Below are 13068 nucleotides of genomic sequence, written 5' to 3'. Positions count from 1 at the left end.
CCATTTTTTTCCAATTATCCATTCTCTCATCCCACTTTTTAAATTAATAGACTTTGTTTTTTAGAGAGGTTTTAGGTTTACCAAAAACTTGAACAGAAAGCACAGAGTTTCCGTTTTCCCTCTCCCCCTCCCAGTTTCCCCTACTAGTAACATCTTGTTAATACAAGTGTGATACATTTGTTATAATTGATGAGCCAATATTGTTACATTATTATTAACCATAGTTTACATTAGGGTTTTTTCTAAGTGTTATATATTCTGTGGATGTTGACAAATGTATAATGACGTGTATCCACTGTTACACTATCATACAAAATAGTTTCACTGCCTTAAACATTGCCTTCTTACCACATTTTTGAAATAGTATCTTTATGATACATCAAATTCCTGCTTAGTGTAGATCCCTCACATTTCTTAGGTTTACTTCTCAACATTTAATTATTTTGTTGCTGCTATGATGGGTTGTTTTGGTTGTTTTTTTTGTTTTCTCATTTGTGTTTTTTTATGGCTTACTGCTCACATATAGGTTAGCTAGTTGCTTTTTCATATTTATCTTATTTGTGTCTAGCCATCTTTTCATTTAGTTCTACAAGTGTTAGGTTTATTTATCTTTATTTTCTTACTGATTTTGTTACCAAAAAACCCAGGTTCGGCTACTTGTTGCCTGAAAAGCCAATACTCAAGGGAGGAATTTTGATTGGAAAGGAATATGAGCTTTATTCAGGAGGCTGGCCATCTGGGGAGAAGGGAAACTCTTGTCTGAAAACCAATTTTGACTATTCTGCCTGGTCCAAAGAGTTTTAAAGGAACTTTAGGGCATTTAATCAATAAAAAGAGAGCACAGTGGCCTGTAACCCTTCCTGATTGCATGCAGACTTGATGCCAGCTACAGACATCATCATCACAGTGCCAGGAGGTTGTGTATTGGTGCCCCAGGGGGAGGTTGTGCAAGAGGATTTGGTTCTTTCTAGGGAACAATGTATAACCTGTAGATATACAAAGAAAGGCTTAGTTAATCACATGGGCTAAAAGTGCTTTCTGAAACTTAAAGACTACTAAGTTGGCCAGAGGGGCTGAGGTATCAGCTTCAATTTGGGTAAAATTTCTAGAACAATAATTGAAAAAAGTAGTGACAGCATATGTTTCTTAGATGAGAATGCCTCTTCTGTGTCGACATTAATTTTTTTTTTTTTGACGTTTATTTATTCTTGAGACAGAGACAGAGCATGAACGGGGGAGGGGCAGAGAGAGAGAGGGAGACACAGAATCGAAAACAGGCTCCAGGCTCTGAGCCATCAGCCCAGAGCCTGACGCCGGGCTCGAACTCACAGACTGTGAGATCGTGACCTGAGCTGAAGTTGGATGCTCAACCGACTGAGCCACCCAGGCGCCCCTTCTGTGTCGACATTAAACGTGATGTTTGCTCTTTCTTTGTTGTTTTTTTAAATTTATTTTTTATTTATTTATTTTTTTAAATTTTTTTTTCAACGTTTATTTATTTTTGGGACAGAGAGAGACAGAGCATGAACGGGCGAGGGGCAGAGAGAGAGGGAGACACAGTATCGGAAACAGGCTCCAGACTCTGAGCCATCAGCCCAGAGCCTGATGCGGGGCTCGAACTCACGGACCATGAGATCGTGACCTGGCTGAAGTCCGATGCTTAACCGACTGTGCCACCCAGGCGCCCCTAAATTTATTTTTTAATGTTCATTATTTATTTCTAAGAGAGAGACAGTGTGAGCAGGGGAGGGGCAGAGAGAGAGGGAGACCCAGAATCTGAACCAAGCTCCGAGCTGTCAGCACAGAGCCTGACTGAAGGCTCAAACCCACAAACTGTAACATCATGACCTGAGCCAAAGTCAGACACTTAACCGAATGAGCCACCCAGGTGTTTCCTCTTGATTCGAATGACCTTCATTATACAGATGCATCATTTTCTTAAAATTTTTTTTTTTCAACGTTTATTTATTTTTGGGACAGAGAGAGACAGAGCATAAACGGGGGAGGGGCAGAGAGAGAGGGAGACACAGAGTCGGAAACAGGCTCCAGGCTCCGAGCCATCAACCCAGAGCCCGACGCAGGGCTCGAACTCACGGACCGCGAGATCGTGACCTGAGCTGAAGTTGGACGCCCAACCGACTGCGCCACCCAGGCGCCCCAGATGCATCATTTTCTTTATTAAAGAGTATGAAAGGAAATGAATGTTTAATTTTGCCATCTATTGAAGTTTTTTCTACATGAGGTTTTTCTCTTTTAACCTGTATATATGCTGAATTATATTAAAGAGTTATTGTTATTGAACCCTCCTTGCATTCCTAGAACAATATTTGACTAGTAACACTTCTGAATTCACTCAGCAACTATTTGACAGATCTCTAAAAGGTGAAAAGAAAATGTGACCAAAATAGCAACTGGTATTTAAAGAAAAAAAGAAGATGGGGCACCTGGGTGGCTTAGTCGGTTGAATATCCAGCTCTTGATTTCAGGTTCATATCATGATCCCAGGGTCATGGGATTGAGTCCCACATCAGTTTCCACACTGAGCGGAGAGCCTGCTTAAGATTCTCCCTCTCTCTCTCCCTCTCTCTCTCTCTCTCTCTCCCCCCCCTCCATCTCCCTCCCCCTCCCCCTCCCCCTCCCCCTCCCCCTCCCTCCCTCTCTCCCTCTCTCCCTCTCTCCCTCTCTCCCTCCCTCCCTCCCTCCCTCCCTCTCTCCCCTTCTCTATCAAGAAGAAAAGGAAAAGAAAAGAAAAAAGCAAGGAAGCATAATAAGTAATGTAAAAGAACATGGCATATGTAAGATGAAACATAAGTTATCAGTAATAAATATGAAGATTAAACTAAATCTGACTTAAGGTAATCTCAGATGGGGGTGGGGGTGCTGAGTGGCTCAGTTAAGTAACTTCAGCTCAGGTCATGATCTCACAGTTCATTAGTTCTCGCCCCTCATTGGGCTTGTGCTGACAGTGCAGAGCCTGCTTGGGATTCTCTCTTCTGTTTCTGCCCCTCCCCCACTTGTGCACGTGCTCTATCTCAAAATAAATAAAACTTAAAAAAAGAAAGTAATCTTAGATGGTGAGAATTTTTAATTAAATCACCTAAAGCTATCAATTTATGAGAGGCTAAAAATTCAAAAGCTGAAAATAATAAATACAAAGATGTAACAAATATGGGGGAATATAAACAAAAAAAATTACAAGATTTTTTTTTTTTGTTTTGTCCAGTGAACATGTATTGTTCAAAAGGTAGTTCTGTGTAGGTTTCTCCTCAGTTCATATAGATAGGACTTATCTTTCATACTGTCTAACGTAACGCAAGTCTCTGTCTTCCGGTTTTCTGTGGTTACACTCTTCCCAATAGGAGCCTCTCTCTTTAAGTCAGTCCTATCTCTTGTTAAAACCTATTAATCTACTGTAGTACAGTCAGATGCACAATTTGGATACAAAAAGTTCCTCCCTTTCCTTCTACAACATTAATATCCAGCTGGAGATTAATCTTAGAGAAGACTGAATTGCTTTCCAGAGATCTGATTTCTTTAACTTTCTTCAGTGCCTGTAAATTCATGCCACTAGAACTCCCTGTTGCTGAGTGTATATTTTGAAAAGGTTTTTGGGCTCCGTTTCCATACAGTTCTGCATCTTCTGGAACTTCCTGTCAGCAGCCATAGACCCCTCCCTTATCTGATTTGCTGTTCTCTATCAGTGTTCTTTTTCTCTCCCACCTTTCCTTCTTTTCCTTCCACCTTTATTTTTCTTTCTTGCTTTTGAGCAACTAGATCAGTTTCTTTTGGTGGTAACCAAATATTTGGTTTGGTTTTGCTACCTGGTATTTTTGGTGTGGTATGTGGCAAAATCACCTGAAAGCTGACCAAAGGAAATAAAAATTTTAAACTTCGAGACACTATTGGGATAACAATGGCTTTAACTATAAATAATCTGCGTATAATTTCTAAGCAATAGACCATAGGCCTTATTTAAAAAATTTTCACATAGCTGTAAAAGTGAAATTTTGTTTCTCTCTTACCCAACTATAAAATATAAATAAAGCCCATTTCTTTTCTTGTTCTAAGCATTACCATCTCATTTGGTAATGAAAGTATCAGAAACTGTATTAATAGTTTTAGTAAGTATTTAAAATTTACAAAAGGCCACATCCTCTGAGCTACTAACCTGACATTTAGATATGTGATTTTCTTTTACTCTGATAACATTTTCCTCATATTCCCAGTGCCTAAGAGAGTGCCTAATATATCGCAAGTATCAAATTTTCTCTGAGACTAACCTGGAGGTTACATATGTAACTTCATTAAGAAATTGAAATTTTGTTTGACAAAAAAGATGTTTTTTTTCCTTGAAATTCATGTTTAAGGGTTCCAATAAACCTTAAATTTTTTCTTTAATATTTCATTTCCTCAGCATCGTAAGTATGTAATCTGACTCTGCCTTCTTTTAGCAGTCTAGAGTGATACCATTTTTGCCTTGGTTAGAGATCACAATATAAAAGTGGTTGGTATCCAGCTTGTCAGAAGTGCATTTGAGAAAAGTGTTACTTAAGGAAAGAGTGCTGAATGGTCATTTGCTTCGTCCACTCTGTGTATTCTGAGTGGTTTCTGTGAAGGTTACTTTCTTGGGAAATACAGTGTGCACACTGCATCTCAAAACAAATAGATAATTTAAAAAACCCAGATTGTTCTGTTTGAGAAACCATCAAGGATATTGCTCCTATGTCATTTAGTGTCCCCTTAAATTTTTACCATGAGAAAACCCTTAAGAATTTGCGTCAGAAAAAAAAATGGTTTCCCTAACAGATTAGTAGAATACTTCTTTTCTGATTGTAAAGATCTTTTCTTTTTTTCTGTTTTTACTACTGGGAAACTCAATAGCACTTTTTGATACAGCAAATCATGATAGCACCTCTCTAAGGTCTTCCTAAATAGGTCTTATAAACAGATTCTGTGCTGAAAAAAGACTGGATTTGAACAGAAAATAGAGATAAAACCTTTGGCAAGCACCAGTTTTATATGTGTGCTAAGCCAGACCCAGTGAGCCCCTTTTAATTTCATTTATTTTTCTCTTGACTAGAAAACGTTGTGTGATGTGATCCTTATGGTCCAGGAAAGAAAGATACCTGCTCATCGAGTTGTTCTCGCAGCAGCCAGTCATTTTTTCAACTTAATGTTCACAAGTAAGTATCTTAAAGTAATAAAACATGTTATTTTTTTTCCATGAGAATGACTTAGAGTCTAAATTAAAATATCTTTCCAGTACCTGGGTGGCTCAGGCAGTTAAGTGTCCAACTCAGTTTTCGGCTCAGGTCATGATATCTAGGTTTCATGAGTTCAAGCCCCATTTGGGGCTCTGTACTGATGGTGCAAAGTCTGCTTGGGATATTCTCTCTCTCTCTCTCTCTCTCTCAAAATAAAATTTTTTTTAAAGGAAGAAAATATCTTTCTAAAGCCCTTAAAATATTAAGGCCATAAAACATTGAAGAGATTGGAAAGGGGTTATGATGATGTTTGATCAAAAGAAAAATGTCCTTTCACTAGCACTAGAGGCCCAAAGGCTTTATTGATGGAGATGCAGTTTCTAGTTGAACAATTGTCATTGTTCTCATAGATTGGCTCCAGCTATATCAGATGTAGTTTTGCTCACAGCAATTTAGAAGAGTGCCACTAAGTCATTTTAGGAGTTGGGGAAATACTAAATCTAGTTTTATGTATCTCTGTTTACTTGGCCCTTTTTGTTTTTTTAAAGAAGTACACTAATCCACTAATTTCTTACCTTATTTTAAGACACATCTCAAGTGTGGAGAATTAATTTGCATTTGTTATAGGAATGTTGGGCTTCCTGGGATCTTTATTAACAGAGAGCTCTCTGTCCTGTTATTCTTCTCCACATTTAACATGGCCCGGAATGATCTGGTTCTCAGTTAACCTGGTGATAGTAGTCATGTCATTTATATTCCTTCTTTTCATTTTAGCTAACATGCTTGAATCAAAGTCCTTTGAAGTTGAACTCAAAGATGCTGAACCTGACATTATTGAACAACTTGTGGAATTTGCTTATACTGCCAGGTAAGTTAAGAAGGATCATTTCTGTTGTGGAGAAGTAAGGTTGGGATCTACTATGGCAGAGCATTATCGTGACAAATTGATGTGCTCTAAATTCTTCAACAGGAAAAACCATAAGGATGGGGAAGTTTGAGGAGCTTATGCCATACATACTCATGCAAGCAAGGACCGAAAAGTTTAATTTTTTGTTTAGTTTCAGGAGCTAGTAGGATACATTTTACAAAGCATTATTTAAGTAATAAAAAATTATAGGAAATTAAATTCACTTTAACTTCTTTGCAGAATTTCTGTGAATAGCAACAACGTTCAGTCTTTGTTAGATGCAGCAAACCAGTACCAGATTGAACCTGTGAAGAAAATGTGTGTTGATTTTTTGAAAGAACAAGTTGATGCTTCAAATTGTCTTGGTAAGAAGTCATATTCCTATTTAAAATAAAAAACAAAACAAACTTTAATGTGCATTTTAATAAAGGAAAAAAAAAGTGTCATTCTAAGTGTCCTCATTTAATTTTAAAGACATTGTCCACTAGAAAATACACTTAAAAATACATTTTAAGAGACATTTAGGGAGATACCTATTAACCCGGGCAGGAACAAGCCCATTAAAATTTCCAAAATATAAAATAGCTTTAATAATGAGTTTTTGTGTATCTAGAACAAAAAGTAAGGATTGCGTCTGGTGGTGGTGTGGTATGTCATAAACATGAATGTTTACCTTTGTTGCAGTACTTACGATTGGTCTGTCATAGATGAGAAAACAGGTTGTGTATATTACCTGAGGTCTTAAAGCTAGTATGTGGAGGAGCTGGAGTTGGAATTCAAGTCCTCTTGTTCTTAACTACTGTCCCATGTTGCCTCTCCACATTATTAAATACGTTATTGTATACTAGAACACTTAAAAATCCTAGACTATAAATTAAGATACTAAGTAAGAGACTGCTATAGCACTCTATTTTATTTTTTTAAGTCTTTATTTATTTTTGAGAGAGAGGTCAGTTGCAAGCAGGAGAGGGGCAGAGAGAAATCCCAAGCAGTCTCCATGCTATCAGCGCAGAGCCTGATGCGGGCTCAAACTCACGAACCATGAGATCATGACCTGCACTGAAACCAAGAGCCAGACAGACGCTTAACCGACTGAGCCATCCAGGTGCCCCAGCACTCTATTTTAAAGCCATTAATAAAGTATTTTATATTTCATGTCAGGAAAAGCAGAAATAGTTGATCAGAGTTTTCCAAGGTGTGATATGGTATGCTTTCCACTGTGAAATAATCTTTAGTGGCACATAAATGAACATCCAGGTCTTTGTAGTTGTATTTTCTTACCCTTGCTGTGATTCAGAGGGGAAAAGAATCAGGGTAGGAGTCCTAGGAAGGCAGGGAGGAGAGGAAAGCTGAATCAAGGACAACCAATGCAAAGATTTTTGACATATGAGAGAAGATGAGGGGTGCTGACAAGCCAACAGCTGGGCAAAGGGCTCCTGGAGATACATGAGAAGTTTGCAAGGCTTCTCTTTCCCCCGTTTTTCTAGGCTCCCCTCTAGTAATGAACTAGACGGTTCATTACTCCATCTATCACACACCCCTACTGTGAATGCAGAGCAAAAGATCTTTGTAGGCAGGTAAATAGGAAGCAGAATAAATTTTAGGGAGGGATAAAAGGCAGGCAAAGGGGATGGGAATGAGTTTGTAGCTGGTATCCAAAAAAGGAAATGGACCAAATGGAACAGGACAGGTAATAGCTATGCAGGTGAATATACTGGTGGAATTTATTTTAAAGGTGGTTGTAGGTCACAAACGAAAAGACCCATATATTAGGAAATAAAAAGCCAGTCTCTAATCTCATCTGTGCAGCAGAGACACTCTGGAACGAGTCCCTCTATTTCTCTGGGCCATAGTTTGGGGCTCCATTCATCAATAAAATTTATATTCTGAGATTTTACTTATTTCCCCTTATATAAATATGTAGTCTCACAAAATTTATTATAAAAAGAATTCAAAGGAGTTTTTGGAAGATGATGGCTTAAGTACTTCTCCTTAACTCCCTGGCACTCTAAACTTCCAACCAGGTGATTCAACTAGAAAGAAAAACAGCCAGAGTCGGGAGTGGATATGGTGGAACCTGGAGCAAGTTTGTGCTAATCTCATTTTAGGCTTTGGGCTTCTGAGGAGACCACTTGGGAGTGTTACTTCTGGATGCCTTCTGGATCATTGTTTTCGAGCGAGGAAGGATGGTGTAGCAGCCTAGAAGGGAGCCTGATTCTCTAAGCCGGGGTAAAGATAGTGGCCCGTCCAGTTGAGCCAAGTGCAGCTACTCTCAGTACCCAAGGGAACTGCTGCAGCCTGCATTCTTTTTAGCCCTGGGGTGGCTCTCCCTGTGAACTGATTAGAGAACTCCTTTGTTCTCTGCTGCCCCAGAGATCCCAACAAGCTGACTTCCATGAATCCTAAAGGCACCCATAGTATCTGATGAAAGTGGGCGAAGATACCATACCAGGTTAAAGGAAACCTGCTAGTTTGAGGACAGAAATCAAGCTAAACAGCCAAAATGAATGGCTCCTGTAGAAATTTTCATTTAAGAAATGGAGGAGACCTTAAATAGAAAGGAAAGCCATGATTTTCCATCAAATTCAATTGAATTGAAAAACAGAATGGATATTCCTAAAAATCAACCTAAAGAAAATAGAGAAAACTGCCTTATGATAACAACACAAAAATGCAAAGAAATGGAAATCATTAGTGAAAAACATAAAAGACCTGAAAGGAAGATACAGGACACTGATGTGAAGTAGGGATTCCACAAGGAACAAGTGGAGGAAAAGTGATATCAAAGAAATCGTAAAAGAAAACTTATTTGAGACTTAAAAAACTTGAACTTTCACACTTATACCAAGTACCAGACCTGATGGAGTGGGATTTTCCTCTCCTAAACATATCCTAGTGATATTTTTTCACCTCCAAAATCAAGAGAGAACTTATTTTTTTTAATGTATGTTTATTTTGAGAAAGAGAGTGAGCACGAGTGGGGGAGGAGCAGAGAGAGAATCCCAAGCAGGTTCCATGCTGTCAGTGCAGAGCCTGATTGGGGCTCAGTCTCACCAACCGTGAGATCATGACCTGAGCCAAAAGTTGGACGCTTAACCAACTGAGCGCCCTGGGTGCCCCAAGAAAACCGTTTGACGTGATAAAAATGTTCTGGCACTAGATAGTGGTGATGGTGACACAACATGGTGAATGCACTAAATCACTAATGGTAAGTTTTATGTTGCATGTATTGTATCTTAATTTTTAAAAATATAATAAAAAGAATTTATAAGTTTTTAGAAAGGGTATGTATGATAGGTTACCAGAAATTGGTCACAAATTCTTTTCATCCTTGTATGTGTACCACTTATATATGTGACTATAGCTCTTCCATCAAGAAGTGGAGTCTTTTTCCCCTTGTAATCTAAGGTTGGCCATGTGGCTTGCTTTAGCCCATGGGACATTTGCAAATGTGACATGAGCAAAAGCTTAAATGTGCTTTGGGGCTTGCCCTAGTTTGCTGCTGGGGACTCTTCTGCCATCATGAAAAGAAAATTAGAGACCATTTGGGACACAGATGAGTTATACTAGCTGATGTCCCCTTCACCAACCAGCTTGCGTATTACCAAGTATGTGAATGAGGCCAGTCTAGACTATACAGTCCCCACTAAGCAACCAGCTGGCTGCAGAGATTAAACCAGCCCAGGTCAAAAGAACCACCCACTTGACCCATAGAAGTGCATTGTTATTTTGAGCCACTAAGTTTTGGTGTTGTTTTTCCTGCATCAACAGATAATTAACATAAAAGTTTACTTAGAAAAGAAGGAGAATCTGAATGACATTAATTTTTTATCTGCAACAGGAAGTTAGAAGACCACAGCATTACATATGCAAATCGTAGAGAAAAAAAGAATTACATTTAAAAACATTGTTCATTTGAAATATTGCAAAGACACAATGTATAATCCACGTGGAGCCTTCTGAGAAAAGTATTGGGGGAACTACTACAGCAAAGTATGGTAAAGATCTCAAGATAGGGATATGCTGCATCAACTTCCTTAATTGCAAGCAAAATAAACTGACTTTGCTAGTTTAAACAGAAAAGGAATTTATTGAAAGCTTTTGAGTAACTCAGAATTGGCTGGCTCAGCTCAGTTGGTGAAGCATGCAACTCTTGATCTTGGGGCTGTGAGTTCAAGCCCCAAGTGTGGCGTGAAGTTTACTTAAAATAAAAAATACACAAAATTAAATACACAAAATTGCATAGAAATCTCAAATCAAGCTTAGTAAAAGTCTGAATTTGAACAACACAAACTTGTTTAGGTAGATCTCACAGTGTTTTACTCAGTAATCAGAGAACACATACAGTTTTCAGACACCTCTGGAGTGTTTACAAATACTGATCAGCAGCCACAGAAAATCTGGAGCACCTAAAAGAGAAGAGACACAGTCTACATCCACTGATTACAGTGCAATAAAGCTGTGAACTAACCTCAAAAGGAAAGCTGTTTCCTCTCACTCCATTCTGAACACTAGATATTTAATTGAGAAATTTAGGAAAATATTTTTAAAGAGGTATTAATGAACTTACAGGCCAAATAGAAATATATGACAATATATACAGAAAAAAAACAACCCAAACCTTTAGAATGTGACCAAAGTGTTCCTTTAAAAAAAAAAAAAAAAAATTTTTTTTTTTTTTTAATGTTTAGTTTTGAGAGAGAGTGCATATGCAGGAGGGGCAGAAAGGGAGAGGGATACTGAGGATCCAAAGGAGGCTCTGCACTGACAGCAGAGAGCCCGATGAGGGGCTCAAACCCACAAACCATGAGATCGTGATCTGAGGTGAGTCAGATGCTTAACCGACTGAGCCACCCAGACACCCCAGTAACCAAAGTATTTCTTAGAAGAGAATTTGTAGTCTTAAAATATTTTCCAAATAAATGCATTTATTTTTATCTTTCCTTGACTGAGTATTCTACTCAAAGAGATAGGAAAAAACTTTAAACACCTAATGAAAGTAGAAGAAAATCTCTTTCAAAGCAAAATTAATAAAATGGAAAAAAGAACACTAATAGACTGTAGACTTGGCCAGGGAAACAAAAGCTAATTATTTCAAAAAATGGTATAAAATAGTAAACAAGTCTAATCAAGAAGGAAAGATCATAGAACAAACAACAAGAATTAGAAAAGAAACAACATCAAGATATGAACACAAAAGAGAAATAGTCAAAATTGTCTTTAAAAGTTGAAAACCCAGGGGCCGCCTGGGTGGCGCAGTCGGTTAAGCATCCGACTTCAGCCAGGTCACGATCTCGCGATCCGGGAGTTCGAGCCCCGCGTCAGGCTCTGGGCTGATGGCTCAGAGCCTGGAGCCTGTTTCCGATTCTGTGTCTCCCTCTCTCTCTGCCCCTCCCCCGTTCATGCTCTGTCTCTCTCTGTCCCAAAAATAAATAAACGTTGAAAAAAAAAATTTTTTTTTTAAAAAGTTGAAAACCCAGAAATAGAAATGTTGAAAAGGTAAAGATTTGTTCCCAACGAATGCTCCAGGTTTGATGGTTTTATGTGTTAATTCTACCAAGCTTTCAAGCAATAGATTAATTCTGTATTACTTAAATCCAGTGGACATGGATAGAAAACTTTACAGCTCATTCTACAAGGGTAGGATTATTGAGGTGCCAGGATTGGACAGATAACACACACACGCACATATGTGATTTTAGTTTCACTTAGGAACAATGATTTATGGGGCCTGTGGGTGGCTCAGTCGGGTAAGCATCTGATTTAGGCCCAGGTAATGATCTCACGATTCATGAGTTCAAGCCCTGCATCGGGCTCTGTGCTGACAGCTCGCGGACGGAGCCTGCTTCGGATTCTGTCTCCCTTTCTCTTTGCCCTTCCCCCACTCGCACTCTGTGTGTCTCTCTCTCTCTCTCTCTCCAAAATGTTTAAAAAAATTTTTTTTAACAATAATGATTTATTTTAAATTCCTTAAAAATAGCAAATTGAGGGGCGCCTGGGTGGCGCAGTCGGTTGAGCGTCCGACTTCAGCCAGGTCACGATCTCGCGGTCCGTGAGTTCGAGCCCCGCGTCAGGCTCTGGGCTGATGGCTCAGAGCCTGGAGCCTGTTTCCGATTCTGTGTCTCCCTCTCTCTCTGCCCCTCCCCCGTTCATGCTCTGTCTCTCTCTGTCCCAAAAATAAATAAACGTTGAAAAAAAAAAATTAAAAAAAAAAATAGCAAATTGAATCCATCAATGAATATATTTTTAAAAATAATACTTTACCAAAAAAAATAATATTGTAATACTTTACCACCCTGGTGTGAGATGTTGACAATGGAAGAGATTATTTATGTATAAAACAAGTATATGGGAACCTTGTGGTTTCTACTAAATTTTGTTGTGAACCTACAACTGCTGTGGAAATTAAAGTTTGTTAATTAAAACAATACTTTGTGACCCAGTAGGGTTGACTTCAGAAATGTCAGAATGATTGAATGCTTAAGAATCTAACATAATTTGGGGCGACTGGGTGGCGCAGTCGGTTAAGCGTCCGACTTCAGCCAGGTCACGATCTCGCGGTCCGTGAGTTCGAGCCCCGCGTCAGGCTCTGGGCTGATGGCTCAGAGCCTGGAGCCTGTTTCCGATTCTGTGTCTCCGTCTCTCTCTGCCCCTCCCCTGTTCATGCTCTGTCTCTCTCTGTCCCAAAAATAAACGTTGAAAAAAAAAAATTAAAGAATCTAACATAATTTAATATACTACCAAGCTATAGGAAAAAAATAAATTTTATAATCATAGCAACAGATACTGAAGGCACTTTTATATTTCCATTATCCATTCCTGATTAAAAAAAAAAAAAAAAAAACTCTTGCACTAGAAATAGAATATCTAATTAACCTGTGTCTGAAACCAATAGCAAATATTCTTTACATGGAAAGATGCTACTATTCAACTTTTGCTGGAGATGTCCATTAATGC

At 38.6% G+C, this 13068-nt stretch overlaps 1 protein-coding gene across 7 annotated transcripts in view; it reads left to right on the top strand.

Moving 5' to 3' along the window:
• The window catches only part of KLHL7 (kelch like family member 7), a 62514-nt gene that overhangs the window by 16304 nt on the left and 33142 nt on the right, over positions 1-13068 (top strand). For 5 of the 7 annotated variants that reach the window (XM_086694418.1, XM_025929614.2, XM_025929615.2 and 2 more), the window contains 3 exons: positions 5081-5183; positions 5979-6072; positions 6352-6476. In XM_086694418.1, the coding sequence (XP_086550544.1) occupies positions 5105-5183; positions 5979-6072; positions 6352-6476 (298 nt within the window). In that variant the 5' untranslated portion in view covers positions 5081-5104. Of the gene's footprint in view, positions 1-5080; positions 5184-5978; positions 6073-6351; positions 6477-7272; positions 11370-13068 lie in introns of those variants that run through there. The other 2 variants (XM_086694425.1, XM_025929616.2) reach the window with 2 other exon arrangements.

The sequence above is a fragment of the Puma concolor genome, chromosome A2 (assembly GCF_028749965.1).
Source record: "Puma concolor isolate L17-30 chromosome A2, mPumCon1.1.hap2, whole genome shotgun sequence".
NCBI lineage: Eukaryota > Metazoa > Chordata > Mammalia > Carnivora > Felidae > Puma > Puma concolor.
Note: the sequence above shows the minus strand (reverse complement) of the source record. Positions and strands in the feature narration are given on the sequence as shown.